Consider the following 16,540-nt stretch of genomic DNA (forward strand, 5'->3'; position numbering starts at 1 on the left):
TGTTACTGTCTGCCGAATGCAAAATGAAAAGCTGGAATGCAGGTTGTGGCTCACTGGATGTCTCTTGTTACAGAGAGAAAGGGGGGGAAAATGACAGAAGAAGTGGATTACGCTGGTTGTGATTGTGTTCAAGGATTAGAGATGAAGAAGTTTTAAATTATTAATGTGTGGCTTCCCATCTGCAGCTTCAATCTTTGGTTTAGTTTTACTTTTAGCACATAGCACATAAACCTTTGTACAAACAAAATTTATTCACTTTCCATCTCTATATGAATTAGCCAGTTATACAGATGCTAATGGGCTAATTTTTTAAAATGTTTTTACAGAGCCAAGCTAGCCAACTTTATGCTAAGCTTGTAAGCTCACTCGGTGTATATCAAAGTAATACTTGTTGCTAGCATGATTAAACATCTGACAATTGGTTGAAAACTGTCAGGGAAACAAACCTGCCTTAGCAAAATTGTGTTTTGGAGAGTTTCTCTTCAACATGGGTGTGTAGACTGCTAGCCAGGACTGCAAACCTTATAAATGTGTTTATCTTTAACACAGATGGAGTATAATAGTTTGGTTAGTGCATGTATGATTGTACGTTGATGCAGGTAAACTTAAATGCTTATGGACAGTGTGGGTTAATTTATATTTACAGTTAACAAGCTGATAGTGAAGCTGATTCACCAAAAGCTGCAGTAGACTGTCCCTGACTCAGCTAAGCAGCATTACCTGAACCTTCTATCAAAACTAGAACAAAACATAATAGTAGATTGGGGGGATGTATTACAAAGCAGGTTTGACATAGCCAGGCTTTGCATGAGTTAGCTGACTTGAATAAAAATAAAATCCCATTTAGAATTTATTATGGGTATCATGATGGTGGTTATCAACTTTCTTTGTTAACCAGGTTTTCTTCATTGGCTCTAAATTTGCTCCCATAAAAGGGGGCATTTAATTCATCATTTGACTTCTTTTTTTTTTTAGCACAAAACAGACCAATGGTGTTCCAATTATTTATGTCAAAATGGGGAACTTTGAGGAATATGAATGTACTTTTTATAACAGTGGAGTACTTATTCCAGAGCTGCTCTAAAGTACCAACCCCAAAGCAGGTTCTTTTTTCTGCCCTGAAAAACATCCCTGAAAGAGGTTCCACAGGGCTCTAAATGTCCGAACACTCACAAAGGTTTGGACCACCCTACAACTGGAGTTCCTTCGATGGAAAACATGCTGATATTTAGCTTCCCTGCGGCTGAAAGTCGCTCCAGGAAAACAACATTTGAAGGAAAAATATGTCTCTGTTTAAAAAAAATCATCAGCTGTAACAGAAAATCAGCTCTAACATGCTGCCTGCAGGTGGTAAAAGTAATAATATTGTAGACTGCAGAAAGGGCACCTCTGCAGCCAGAACTGCTGCTGTCATTATTTTACTGACCTCTAGAGGGGGCATGTTGGTGTGTATGCAACTGAGTGACAGGATAAGATAGCACAGCAAAGTATTTTGTGTGTGTGTGTGTGTTGGTTGTTTGCTTTTTGATTTCAAGAGAGAGAGGGAGAGACTTTTGAGGACACCTACTTGAACTACAAGTACAGAATGTGAAATGAACCTCTCTGCTGCTCCATATTAGTTTGGACAAGTTTCAAAGAGAAACACCGGCCTTGATTGGGTCAGCTCTGATTTTCTGCTTCTTATCAAGTTATTGTGAATATTTGATGAGAATCTCTGAATTAAAATTCATAGGACTCTGAAATACAATACACAGCATAAATAAAGTGTGCAGTTCTTATTTTATGACTTACTTTTGCTTTTACTGAGCCATTTAATGCCCTTCTTTTAAACCAATGTGTCTCTTTTGCAGCATACGGACAGAAATGAGGGACGTCCACCAGAACTTGGGCTACTGTCCCCAGTTTGATGCCATTGATGAGCTGCTGACTGGACGGGAGCATCTCGAGTTTTACGCCCGATTACGAGGGGTACCGGAAAAGGAGGTTGCCATGGTAACCACTGCATATTTGACATAATGAATCCAGCTGATAACCAAAGTAGATTGGCTTGAAATCATCTCAACTTCTCCACTACTCCATGTTTGATTCCTGCCAACATCTTTTTTCAGGGTTTGTTTTTACCGTCAAACAACTTTTCAACTAGAGTGCATGTAGGGCAAACTGAAGTACATGTTGAAGTGATAGATAACCTCGATGGGAGAAGCCATACATAATGAAAAATGGCTTGTGGAAGAAAAGCAGCAGCTGAGGGTTATGGCTCTACATTATTCACCATGCCCAGTGGTGTGGCCCGCCCTAGGCGGCCTCCATGCTCTCCTCTCGCACCGCCCGCTTCTGCAACGCTCAGATCAAAAGAGGAAGAGGCTGGCGGTGACCACGGGCTTCAGACCGGGCGCCAGCTCTTTGATGTCTTCACTGCAGTGTTAAGGGACCCACTTCTGCGCTGCTAGCATAACTCTTAATTTTGCTGGGGCCCATTGTGATCCTTTTTTTTTTTCTGGTGGCCAAACTAAGCCCTTGTGTTTTCTTATTTGCATAATCAGTAAACTGATATTTCCACAAATGTAAGAAATTTGATGTAACACCTCAATCCTGCACTTTGATGATGCTTCTCGTTGCTGAGATGTTGTTAAAATAGCTGAAAGAGCAGAAAAACACCTCAGCAGCCTGTGATTAAGGTCTTATGGTGATGCCAGCTGTCACATGTTGCCCTTGAAAACCACAGACTTCAAATACACTGAAGATCCAAGACAATGTCCATCATGGTATAATAGGTCGGGTGATGACGCTATATTGGTCACTTTGTTTCTCTCATTTAAAGGTGGCTGAATGGGGGATCCAGAAGTTGGGTTTGGTCAAATACTCCACCAAGTCTGCAGGAACCTACAGCGGTGGGAACAAACGCAAACTTTCCACAGCGATGGCCCTCATCGGTTCTCCTCCTGTGATATTTCTGGTGAGTTTGACTGATATGTTGTGATGCACTACTGTTTTATTGAGAGTGTAATACTTTAAATCAATATTAATGCTGTGCAGATGTAATGGCAGGTCACTTATTTTCTCCTCACAAGCAGCAAGACGTTGGAATTTGGGCTGACATATGAAAAGTGGAAAAAAAACAACATATTAATCAAAGTTGCTAATCCTCACAGAATTTCCCAAAGGATTACAAGTACATTACTTGGGGATGAGAAGGGTCTAGTGTTCAGGGGTCACTCACTGGTTATGTTTTAGCACCATTTTTTACTTCCCAGGAAAGAACCAGTTCCTTGAGAAAAACATGGAGCACACATCTCTCTGTTTGCACATAATAAATTCCTGTTCATCAGGACGTGAAACTGAGGGCAAAAGCATTTTTCTCCCCGATGGAGGAATAATGAAGGCATGACTCCGAATACGCTGCATCACATGCTTTCAATTAAGTGGCATTAGGAAGTCGTGTCTTGGTTTTACGAAACTTTAATGACTTGAAGTCACACTTGAAGCTCACTAAATTAAAGCAACATTTCATTAGGCTTTTTTGCAGTGTTTACTTGTTATCCCATGTCCCAGCTGCAGCATCACATGGTCTACTAAAGCAGAAATATTTAGTATTTCTGCTTATGTAGCAACATATAATTGGATATGCACATTTTGATATTCACAAATTCCTGTACAGTATATTATTAGAAATGCTCTGCTTTATGCACATGGTGCTGCAAATAATATTTTTACTCAGAATCCATAATGAACTTAATGTACTTTAATAAGCATTCCAGCTGTTTCTGGCTCTGTTTGTGAGCTATCAAGTCCAAGCCTCCTTATTTACCCAGCAGAGCCCGGCTAGCCTTCACTTTGAGGCGGTGGGATAATATGTTGTCAGTGTCAGTTTCAGTATTGTGTGCCGGCCCGGGGAGCCCAGGCGGCCTTGAGGCGGCGCCACATTGGGTTAGCGCAGGGACACATTGGGCACGGTGATGGAAACACCCCGTGGGATTTGTAGGGGATTCTGCTAGTGAGGGAGAACCAGGCCTGGAACGAAACCAGCCAATGGACTGAGTACTGTCACTCTCTAATCGTGCATGGACAGACTAGCCCTGAGGAAAAGGAAGCAGCAAGTCACCGAGACCCTGAGCGCGTGTGTGTTGTGCCGTATTGGACTGTGCTTCAGTATGTGTCCCCATGATGTGTACATGGCTATAGTCAGAATCTGCCTTTGGAGTGTGTTTTTATGTGTCTTGTGATTTTGCTGGCAAACTGCAGATACTCAGAGCTGCTTCAGTGCACCTTTACTAAACGGATGTAGCGCCATTGTTCCAAAAAATAAACCTGCTTTTGGTGTTTTCATGACTGCGCTGGAAAGAGCTATCCTACATTTGAGTCTAAAAAGCCACTGCTGTTGAATTTAGTTCAGATGTGATCATTCCTGTATGTTCATAATTCTAGTTGCATTTGCCCATTTATTATTGCAGGTTTTATCACTTTTCTGTTCAGATCCATGTAAAATGAAACCCCTGCTTATCCCAGTTCAAGACTTTACCTAAAAAGGGTTGATTAAGCATCTCGTATCATTTTTAAAGCTGATAGAGAACCATTTAAAAATGCTACACTACCACATTTTTGACTGCCTGCTGATCTGATTCACTACCATATTCCAAGATAATACACACTTTAAATATTGCAGATTTATTGTATGCCCGGGTTGCGTGTTCCCGCAATCACTTGAACTAAAGAAGTTCAGTGATAAAAAGCAGAGAGCATTGTGTTTAGCTAGAAAAGGGCCACCATGACAAAGACTCAGGTGATGCTTTATGACCTGTAGCCAGAGATTTTGTGCTGTCCCTTTATGACACCTTTGTGCAAGCAAAAGGTGATAAATTAATGCCCCCAAAAAACTGAATTTTACACTGTTGCTTTAGCCTGTCATATGTAAAAAACAATAGATGAAAATAGCATAATTGCATCATGAAATTACATCTTTGCAACTACTGAAAGGGGGTAAAATGACCTCCCTCCTGGTGGTTCTAGGTTGAATGTGGGTGTGTCTAATGGTAGTAGACTTTTTCAGTGTTTACATTAAATGGTCTGCTGCTCCATTTGACAGTTCATTCTTTAATGTTGTACCAATGAAGGGAAATAGTTTCAAAGAGGTTTTATTTACTGCAGGACGAGCCGACCACCGGGATGGACCCCAAAGCGCGACGCTTCCTGTGGGACTGCATCCTGAGCATCATCAAAGAGGGACGCTCGGTCATCCTCACATCACACAGGTGAAACACTCATCCATCGATTTCTCTCTGACGGATCCACACCTCACCCGCTAAGATGGAGTCAAATTATTTTGATTCTTCACCAGGGAAAGCACAGCAACCAAATTATCCACCAATGAGTGTGAGGCATAAATATTGTAATTATAATTGATTGGTGTTACACTTTACTTGAAAGGTATTGTTTCCTGTGTGGCAGTTAATATTGGCTGCCAGAAACACACCAGCTCCTATAAAGCTTTCATGAAGCGTGAGGGCATATTGACTGACTGGTGCCTTTTCTTTTTTTTCCTCCATGAAAAGAGAAACTGTCAATATCAGTGCTGGAGTCTTTTCATTATCCAAGACTCCCTGGAGCAAAGTTAAGTTTCCTAAGTTTTTCTTATGTGGTGTCTGGCCACCAGGTTGTTTTTTTTGTGTTGTTGTTTTTTTAAATCCTCATTTTTGTGTGAAATTTAAAACTTGATGGTGCACGTCGATACGGAGCATTTAACAATTCGCTGTGTATTTATTTCACAATTTCCTAAACTGATTCATTTGCGCTCCTGGCAGTGCGTGTGAATAATCTGTGCTGCTGTTTCGTCCGGAATATATTATCCTCATTACATGTGCTGCCTTCGTGGAGAAATAAAAGCGTTTGTTGTCATCCCGGGCAATGTGGCTGAGCTGCGTCCAATCGTCCATGGCATGACCAGGTGGTTGTGTTTTGTTAAGTGGCAAATTCACCAGGTTTTACAAAGTCATAATCCTAATTGCACCATTCCTCAGAAAGGCGTCACAGGTTTTCGCCTCACCTACAAATGGCTCCGGCAGAACACCGGAAGAGAAAAAAAATGAGTTAATAAGAACTACAGATGGTCCCTTCTTCTGCCTCTAATTACCAAATTTGTCGCCCACTTAAGGCATCAGTGTAGACATGTAAAAAAGCTCAAGCCCAAACTTCAACTGTGTGGGAGGCAAACGAGTGAAAATGTAAGTAGACGCAGTTTAAAATTGATTAAACTCTACCCTGGAAAACCTACAAACTCCTAGCCTTGCTGGAGCACATTTTAACAGATGAAAGAGACAGCACAATGTCTTCTTTTTAAGATGTTATCGACTTACGATTTTTTTGTGACGCCAGTGTTTTTCTTTCCACAGTATGGAGGAGTGTGAAGCCTTGTGCACACGCATGGCCATCATGGTAAACGGACGCTTCAAGTGCCTCGGGAGCATCCAGCATCTGAAGAGCAGGTAAGGGGGTCTTTCTTTTTTTCTTTTTTTCTTTTTTTTTTTGCCACTAAGTACTAAGAAGAAATAAAACGGTCAAAAAAAGAAGAAAATCTTTGAAGTTCCTTGAATTGAGATAAAAGAAATCCCTGTCTCCCACCGAAGTGTTCTGTTATTTATATTGTATATATGAATAACATAATCCCACGTATATTGATAATAAAAGGAATATAAAAGTGGATTCAAGTTTTTCAAGAAAGAAAAAGGCTTATTTCTTTTATATTGCTGCAACGACGAAGAGCTGTGTAAGACTTTCACAAAGAAGAACATAATTCATACGAAACTATGCAAACTCCATAAAGTTCTTCCTAAAGGTATAGTTCAGAATTTTGGTGCTCATACCATTAGCTTAGCTGCTTAGCATAGTGAGATAGTTAGCACGTGGCAGGTTTCCAATCCTTCTTTACCGCCATCTTGTCCTCATCATGCACAGGACAGGCTTGAATGGTCAACACAAACACAGAACAGACAGCTAGTGGGCTATGAGGAAATGAATTTGACAAAAAACACTTTCAATTAGAATCTCATACTTTACCTTCAGCAGTCACATGGACTTCCAGTTTGGTTTTGTGTGGATTTAACCAACCTTTAAAAGAAAGATGTCAGTAAGAGTGGTTTTTAGAGGCTCAAAGGTGGATTTTTTCCCATTCAACCCTGTCTTAAAAAGTCAGTGTTCGGTGAGGTGAGGTCCCTGGTTTGGGAAAATGTGAAGTTTTTGGAAGACACACTCACAATGCTGACTTGAAACTAGAAGCTTGATTAGGTTTAGGCACCAAAATTTTATGGTTAGATGAATATCATTTAGCATCTTCTTTATTTTCTTAATATAAATGAATGACACTACAGCGATAAATTTGTGATGTCTCGCAACCAAATGGAATGTGATGGAAAACATGTCTCAAGACATAACTGAGAATGCCGTTTAGTTGTATGAGAATGTAATTTTTTTAGGAGGTTTGGTTGTCCTATTAAACAGAACCAGGCTGTTTACAGTTTTATTGCTAAGCTAAACTAACCAGACAGAAGAGTGGTATCAGTCGAGTACCTTTTCAAAATGTAGAACTGTTCCTTAACATCACATGCATCCTGAAGATCTTTTGCTTGTTTTGTTTTCCACAAATCATCCTGTCAAAATGTGTCCACAATTAAAGTCAATACTGTGTGTTCGGGCATCACGATAAAGGTCGTTATTTTCTTGGTATGTGTAGACTCATACACATGATTGTATTGATCTGACTTGTGAAAATCCACTCAGGTCTGTGAGCCTGAGGTTAGTGTCCCAAATCTTTCACCATTACCTCAGTTTTGCATTTATCTCTCTCCAGACACATAAATTCTATTTCCACCAACCCCTGTCCTCATTCACGGCCGTAATAGGCTTTGTTCACGTCTCTTAATGCGTTTTGCTACATCTCCATCACAGATATCCTCCCGCCGTTAACTCTTAGCACTCACGGTCCATTCTCTGATATTCATCTGACATTTCCCAAGGCCAGCACTTATGCCCCGAGCCCTGCATGTAACAGTGAGGCCAATCCATTACCTTAGGTACAGTCTGGTGACATTATTACCACTCCTTTGTGCGAGCTTGTAACAGGAAGGACATTCACCACAGCCACACACGACAGGAATGTGTTGCGGGTGGAAAGAGAGGGATCAATACACCTGGGATGAGGAGTGGAGCGGACCATTTTTCAAGTTGTGCAGGGGGATTAGGGGGGAGCAGCGGTGTCAAGGGTATTTCCCATCAAGAGCGTTAATGTCATATCACTGACTGCGCTTTTAGAGACAGAAAAGGTAGATTGCAGATAAAATAAAGAGTTGAGAGGCGAAGGACTAAAGGGGGAGAGCAACGTGCTAATCAGTCCCTCCCAGATGTTGGGGTAATTGGCAGATCCTCTGTGTCAATTACATCCTGTCGGTAGGGGCAGGAGCAGGGTGATGTAAATAATTTATGAACCACGCAGGAGGCATAGGATTGGAGGAGCAACCGACGGAGGGTTAACACATGTCCTACTTCACTCAACATGCTATCAGGTAGAAAGGGAATTCACAAGACAAGCAGCGAGCATAAGAGGGGGCCAGATAAGGGTGACGTCTACACCGATTTTCACCGTGCTTATTTTAGATCTCGCACGGGCGACTTACAAACGCTATCGCTTCAGTTTCTCGCCACGTGGTGAATAATTTCTAATTAAGCGTCCCTATCTCCACGGCGCCTCTGTGTAATTAATGTTTCATGAGGTGTGGGACCCTGTTAATGACTGAAAAGGCAATTAAGGAGTGTCTTCTCTGTTTTCTTTTCTCGTCGCTGTCCCGCCACATGTTTGTGCTGTCATGTTGTCCCCCCCCCCCTGCACTCCCACCACTTGAATCAGCATTGTATAGATGCCTGCACATCCCAACTTTAGAGAGAATGAATTTTCACAAAGGATGGGAAGGTTTCCATCAGACAGCAGGGGTTGAGGTAAAGGCAGGAGGCATTGCGGTGGAGGCGGGTGGTGGACGCCATCGTCACAAACCTTGGAGGGGGCGGGAGGTTGCTGCTTCTTCACCATCTCTTTTCCATCACAAGCCCCTGAAAAGAGTGCAGAATCTCACCGCGGGGGCAGCTCTCACATTTTGACCCCCTATTGCTCATATGTAATACATGCTCACCCTCCCACATTTCCCCCCATTCACTACTCCTCTCCTTCAAAGCCTCTCACCATATTACCCTTATTTATTCGTCCCTCCCTGTCTCTCTCTCTCTCCGCACTTCCAGCTCCAGCCATCCAAGTCCTTGTTAGTGCTGCCCCCTTTAGTTCAGCCATGACCGTGTCTTTATCCCTCAGATGCCCTTCTGCTGCTTTAACACCGCCGCTGTGTATCAATCAAGCCCCCAAATGAGCCAAAATAGCTCCGTCAAACCACCAGAGAGGTGGTCGGCATTGTGAGAGAGGGGCTGAAGACTCGGTTTAGGGCAGCCGTTTTAAGAAGCCCTCTTCATTATCCTTCTCCACGGCTGTTAAAAACATCCTTTTTACCTGTCCTGCTGCCGAGCCCTTCAAATCAATCACACTTCTAGGAATTTATGAAAGGCTGACAGAAGAGGGGAGAAATAAATAAGTAAAAATGCACAAGAGGCTGTAAATGGGGCTGTAGTATAGCAGTGTGGTGGTATGAAAGCTCCCAGGTGTTAAGTAAACCCAAATGAAGTGGTGGAACCAATAAAAATAGCTTCAAAGCTCCCCTATAATCTTGTCAGTTAGGAAGGACACCCACTAGCCGTTGCAGGATTTTTCACTGATTGATATCATTCATATCCCCGCTTCATAGAGTACCTGCGGTAAGTACACCCCACAGCCTGGAGTCTTATTTTCTCCTTGCTTAAAGCACGTCATGATATAAAAGTGGGGTGTAAAATGCCTTTAATGCATTAAGGTAATGCACTGTGGGCGCTGGAGAGTTTTTACAAGAGTGGTGTCTGAAAGTTTGGATCAATCCACCTGAAGTTGACGTCGAGAAGTCCAATAAACTCCTTTCCCACTCGCCCTGCGTCAGCTCTGCAGGTGTGCAATTAACTAAATAGTTTACTGCTTTTAAGTGCATGTCACCCACCGAGATGGATGACAAAATAATTCTCTTTACGGTTTGCAATGCATCAGCAGCATAGGTGTAATTAAGACTGCCAGAACACTGACAGACACAGATGGTACACTGTATAGATACTGTACATATCTGAGAGCTGTCTGCACTTAAATACACAACATCTTCAGCCTGGATAGCTGCTGGGAATCTTAATTTTTGTAGTATTTGGTGCTTGTACAGGTACTACTTTATCTTATTTTGTGCTTCCAAGCAAAGTAAGTGTCTACATCTAGATTAGATGGTTCAAGGCCTAAAAAATCTGCTACATGTCCCTGTATTTTATTAGGTACATGCTGAACTATGCACTCTCAACAATCTATAGTAATAACTTTTACAGGCTAGATGATGGCCTTCATATAAGATTACTTTTGAAATGCAATATTGCACACAAACACATTGTAAATACACTTTAAATATCCCCCAGTGGACAGGCACTGATCAATAAAAACTAACGCTAAGGACAGATTACATGGTTTTATTTGAGCAAGCCAATCTTAGCTAAAGGTTCTGTTCCGAACTTTAACTCGATCCGAGATCAAGAATGAACTTTAACGCTTGTTTTATTGCTAGTTTGTTTTAAGGTCTTGTATTTTCTTTTTCAGAAAATTGATCAGTCTCACATGTTCCCAGAATGTGTCTTTCAATTTTTCCAGCTCAAAAAAAAAAAAAATCTCATATTTCACAGCACATCACTTGTTTTTAACTCGTATTTGGTGAGTTTGTCAGACAACCAACAGAAGCAGTAGCTTGGAAAACATAGTGCTGGTTGAAATGCCATCTAAAATGGGCTGGAATTCAGTCACTATATTATACTCATTTTGTTGTCTGACAACAGAAACAGAAAAATATGTAAATGAGAATTGTTTTATTGGGAATACAGCTGTATTAGAGTGCTGCATATGTGAGCACAGAACGCAGGAGAGAAGCTAACAGATTTAACAGCAGTTGTGTTTAGGTTAAACTGAACCACGACAGGAAAACACAGTAAAAGTCCTTGTTTATTAGATTAAATTAAAGTTTCCACCACCTCTGACTGTCCTTCGATGTTACAGTTTCAAAGAAATCTGACCTATGGACATATCGTTGATCCTATGGTTAGCCACATTAGCCACAGAACACACAAACACTAAGGATTTTCTTTTTGGCGTGGTGACTGGATTATCAGTTCCTTGGATGCTAGGAGTACATTAAGGCGTCTCGTGTTCACCTCTGCAGCTAACAGCAGAACATTTGATCAGCTTGAGCTTTTACCTCAGATGTTTTTAAAATAAGCAGAAGCTGCTCAAGAAAATGAGTATACCTGGTGGACTGTGAGGCAGCTGCTTACTCTAAAAGGATTATCTAAAAGCAGGACAGAGGCGGGATAATGCAAAATCTGAACTAAGCAACTGTTTGTTCTAAAGCTGGAGCATAGCAGTTGAAGTTGGGAGGCTTCTCGTTGTGGAGGAGCTTTAAGAATCACAAGCATGTCTTCATATATTAACAGCTTTTAGTTAACCACCTCCAGGTTTATAACAACAACAAGACGCGATAAAAATAGATTTACATCTATTGTCACTTCTAAGCTTCATAATTAAAGACCCAGTTCTTGACTGAGCATCCATAATGCACTGAAAAGTCTAACTTGTTGCAGTTCGATGGCACACAACCCGCATTAGCTAGGTTTCTCCAGTCTTAATTTTAGATATGAGGACACAGTGCATCCATCATGTGGTCTGTTGGCACACAAACAAGGGTATTTGCACATAAGCATACGGGCAGCATGATGCACATTCCTGCCAACGGCTTCACACGATTACACTGATTGGTAGTTGGTGGTGTTAGATGCCAAGTATGCAGAAATATGCAGGGAGGAGGAACGTTAGCGAGCAGACGAGGACATAAACAATGCATATTTAGAAGACATCACGGCGTTTTATTGTCTTTGTTTTTGCGTGGCGCTTTCATTTTTCCAAAGCGTCCTCACATTGCACCGTTGTCCTTCACTGGTTCCATTCATGTGTCCACCCCGTCCATCCCTCCGCCCTCACCCCGCTGCCTCCGCCTGGAGCTCTGTTAGCTCCCCCTCCAGGAACTGAGGAAGTTTTTTGGATGACTTCCCGCCTGATCAAAGCGCCAGACCACCCAAACCACACTGTGACCTCTTGCCCCGCGTCCGCCCTCCCCCCGCGGACACAAATACAAGGTTTGGCATTGGTGAGGGTGACCTTTCCAGACTCCCTCAGATGAAGGAAGGCAGCTGAATTATTTTCTGCCTGTCATGCCCTTATCTGTGTCTGCCTGTTGTTTGTTTTAAATTACATGGAAGAACGACTTTCCAGCGGACCAGGGTAGAGGGGAGGATTGAGGCAGAATAATGAAAACGAAGAAGAGAACTGCACTGCCATGCTGTGTTGAGCTGCTGTATCATATCTGTAATGTAAAATATTACGAAAGGATTAGCTGTGACAATGTGGCGCAGTCATGACTATAAATATAATCCATTCATTATGTTCTCTGAGGCTGTATTCAACCCCAAGTCACAGAGATCTTGCGTTCCGTCTCTAAATCTGCAGTTAAAAGCCAATTAATTGCTTCAGACGTGCTGTTGTTGTGACCACACTGAGCAGTGCAGCCTCTGATATCCAAGCTTACCTTTTCCTGCACAGGCAGAGTTTATTTGAGGAGAGCCGAGACAGACAGTGTATCAAAGATGAAAGAAATTGCCTTGTTGTGAATACAGAAGCGGAGTAAAAATGATGAATATGAAGGAATGATATTTTTCCCAGAGTGCTGCCTGAAGCTCCCATGTTGCTGCGGCAAGAAAGGAAATAAAAGTCAGGCAGGCGGGCAGGAAGAGGGAATGAGGGGAAGCTAATTGATAAGCCCTTTTACTGTCACTGACAAGCAGCATTTCATTACCCACGTACGCCCCAAACTCGCCAGACCTGCTCGCCACAATGCCTCCTCGCCTTATTGGATTTTTGCAAAAATGTTTTTGCATCTTGGCTGAGCTTGACAGTCCTTGGACAAAGGATATTTCCTGAGCCGGCAGCTATAATAAACACAAGGGGATTATGGTCATAGACTTGATTGGATGATGAATTAAGCTTGATGTGTAGGGATGGCTGTGATGTTGTGCTCCTGGTGGCTGATTACCCACTGCATAGTCTGTTGCATCTCGTAAAAATCATCAAATATTACGCGACTTTACACGACACGAGATGTGTTCTGGCTGTACTTAATATAAAATGTGTGCTTTATTTATGGAAGATGCTGCGACCTGTGCAATCAAAATCCAAGCTTATATTTACCATGTTGCTGTGTGTTGTGGTTTGTGACTTGACGGTAACAGCCATATTGATCTTTGATGTCATGTAGTAGAAGTCTATGTTAAGAAAAATGGTGTTCCAATCAGTGTGCAGCCCAACAATCACTGCTGCTGAAGACTGCTAGTTTCTACGCTGCTGTTAAATATTGTAAAACCTAGTTTATACAGTGGTTTTTGTTAATAAATAATCTTGTAGTAGCAGGATTCTAATGCCGTGTGCCTCGTGCTCGGCTTTATCGTGCTTCTGTAGAGGAACAGAACACGGTGGTATTGTGCTGTTTGTACACAGCGATTGTGCAAAAAAATATGAATTATATATTTTGTTTCAACAATAATTTAGCAGCCAGAAGAAAACAGCTCAGAATTTTTCCAAATTGGGCTCCAAATGTACCAAATTTTTAACAGGAACTTTTGGCGATAGATTCACAGTTACAGCCTGTGCAGGAAGCACCTGCCCAAGATAACTGTGTGTTTCCACGACTTTTATTAAAAACTGTGAATCACCAAACAGTACTCTTGAAACTTTTCTGTTAAACCAAAGCCTACTAAATAAATAAATGCCCTCATTCTGTTAATTAGCTGCTGTATATTTGTGTGTTTTAACACAGTCGGTACATAGTACGTGATTCAAAGGTGTATTCGCGTTTATTTACATTAACAAATTGCCGTACTGTCAGTTCGTTTATGAGAGACTGAAATTATTTCACAAAGTTGGGACAGTTTGACATTTTTAACGAGTTATTATGAGTGTAGGTAAATCATTAACTAACAGAAAAGTTTATCTGAATCTATATTGTTGTAGCTATGGCATTGAGAAGAAAAATAAATATTTACAGAACAGGGTTTTTTTTTTAGATGTAATGATCTGCCAGTGTTTTTTTCTTATTTTAGGGATTTATTTATTTACCATTTGTAGCCTTTGCGCTGTAGATGCACCAATAAATATTAAACTTTCATATTTTATTCATATTTGTGTTACACATAGATGAATCCAATATTTTTATTGTTGTACTGTACTCCAATAATTTACAGACAATTTCAGATTTTTCATTATTCATTAAAAAGCTGAAAATGTTTCATATAAATACACCATTAAATATTTGAAAATGTAATTTTTTAAATTTATTTTCATTGTTCTTATGCCATTCTTTTATAGAAAATGTGTTTTTCACTATAGGTGAAAAGTGATATGAAGAACATATGCAGTTTTCTGCAGTAGATACACCATTAAAAAATGATTTCTGGATCATTGGGATTAAAAACAGAGCAAGAGAGAATTCTGCTTTTCAGTGTAGGTACACCATTAAATAGTCGCAAATTTCTATTATACTACTCTCCATTTTACCATTAATTAACAGGAAAAAATCCCAGTAAATACAATAAATGTGTTGTTTTTTTATTGTGGACACACTGTTAATTAACAGAAAATGTCTGTTTCAGGAGAAAGTCTGCATAACAAGCTGTCAGTAGTTGTTCTGTTCCTTCACAGATTTATTCCTTAGAGCGTACAGTAAAGCAGAACTGCGGTGTTTCGTACCAAAACTGGGTTCACCGTGAATTATTATTTAGAACCACTGAAGGGTTGTCCAGGCGCTGACGTGCTGTTACCTCGCAGGCCACCCAGAGTAGTATCCACGTGATGTGTACCACATAATACGTCTTGGAGTTTCATGGGGATGCTTTTGATCAGCCGTAGTGTGCAGCCCCTGAGGAGATCACAGTGCAGGCACGGTTCTCAGATCCTCCCTGTAGGACGGAGGCTGATGTTGTGGACGGACAGCATGTTACTGGGACCATAGCATGGCAACATGTGCATTAACCCAGTCCTTGCTGCACATCGTCTGTTTGAAGTGACTATTCAATAAGCGTCCCCCATGTGCAGTTTGTTACAGTATTTCTTCACTGTAGTGGTTCAACTTCAAACAGTCATGTATTAAACTGAAGGGACTGTGCTGCCAGTGAGATTCTCTCATTGTACTTCACTTCCTCTCACACTCCCTCAGGGATTGTGTAGGCCTGTAGTTTATTCACCATATCTCTAATTGCCACTGAGGGAGCCTCTGACTCTCGGTGCTAGCCACAATGGACGTTTCCATGAGTAAATCCAACATTAGGGAATTAATTAGCCAGAAAACAATGGGTCATAAGAGTGCTAACGACAGAATAACAAGACACAGAGTTTTATTTGGTGCTCACCAGATGTAACGCTCATTCGGGAAGATCCAGAATGCTAATTACCTTCAGAGCTTAGCGGTGGCCCATTTTCATCCGTGACTATGTTTTATGTTCAGGAATTTGTTCATGTTGTAAAATTTTATCATTTTCAAAAATGGGGATTGTTCAATGGAGCGTTCACTTTATACGACTCTGCATGGAAAGTTCGTTTATGCCAAAGTCTTTTTATGTTCAGAATATTAATGTAGCAATGATTTCTTGATGGCAATTTGATGGCATTTAAATAAGGGTGCACATTTACAACCTTATCCATTACTCTTAGCAAAAATTCGACAATTCAAACACCGACAACACACTTTATATACTGAATAATGAATCTCCTTTTTCTCTGTTTTGGTCTCCACCATTTTTGCCTCAAATGATATCTTTTAAAATCAAAGGTAATATGTTGACTGTAAAAAAAAAAAAAGAAACAATTCCAAACTGTACATAATATCCATATCAAAAATATCCTTTTTTACCTTTTATTCTTTAATTACCATAAAATTACAGTTTTAATGTATTTAAATCTGCTAAAAAAATCTCATTATTTTACACATAGATACTGTAGAAACAGTTTTTTAACATTATTGTGTACTTTTCTTTTTCTGGCATCCTTGCTGCCAAATTTTCATTTTTTTTTTTTTTTTTTAGTGTAAATAATTGGAATACATGGGAAAAAATGCAAACTCCACATATTATACATTTTACAGCTGACATTTTTCACTTGTTTCCTACTTGCACATCCTGCAGTTCAGCCCAGAAGTCCCTGATTTTTCATCACTTAAATGTCACTAGTAGCTACACTACTAATGGTAGAATCTGTGAGGCCAGACTAATTGTTGTTGGTGAATTTTAAAATGAATATTTA

General features: G+C 40.7%; 1 protein-coding gene across 1 annotated transcript in view; it reads left to right on the plus strand.

Moving 5' to 3' along the window:
• LOC110956887 (phospholipid-transporting ATPase ABCA1-like) overlaps positions 1-16,540 on the plus strand; it is a 218,153-nt gene that overhangs the window by 161,153 nt on the left and 40,460 nt on the right. Inside the window, exons 45-48 of the mRNA XM_022202644.2 lie at positions 1,851-1,992; positions 2,822-2,956; positions 5,146-5,249; positions 6,387-6,479. Coding sequence (XP_022058336.2) covers positions 1,851-1,992; positions 2,822-2,956; positions 5,146-5,249; positions 6,387-6,479 — 474 coding nt within the window. The remainder of the gene's footprint in view (positions 1-1,850; positions 1,993-2,821; positions 2,957-5,145; positions 5,250-6,386; positions 6,480-16,540) is intronic.

This window comes from Acanthochromis polyacanthus, chromosome 23 (genome assembly GCF_021347895.1).
Source record: "Acanthochromis polyacanthus isolate Apoly-LR-REF ecotype Palm Island chromosome 23, KAUST_Apoly_ChrSc, whole genome shotgun sequence".
In the NCBI taxonomy this organism is placed as follows: domain Eukaryota; kingdom Metazoa; phylum Chordata; class Actinopteri; family Pomacentridae; genus Acanthochromis; species Acanthochromis polyacanthus.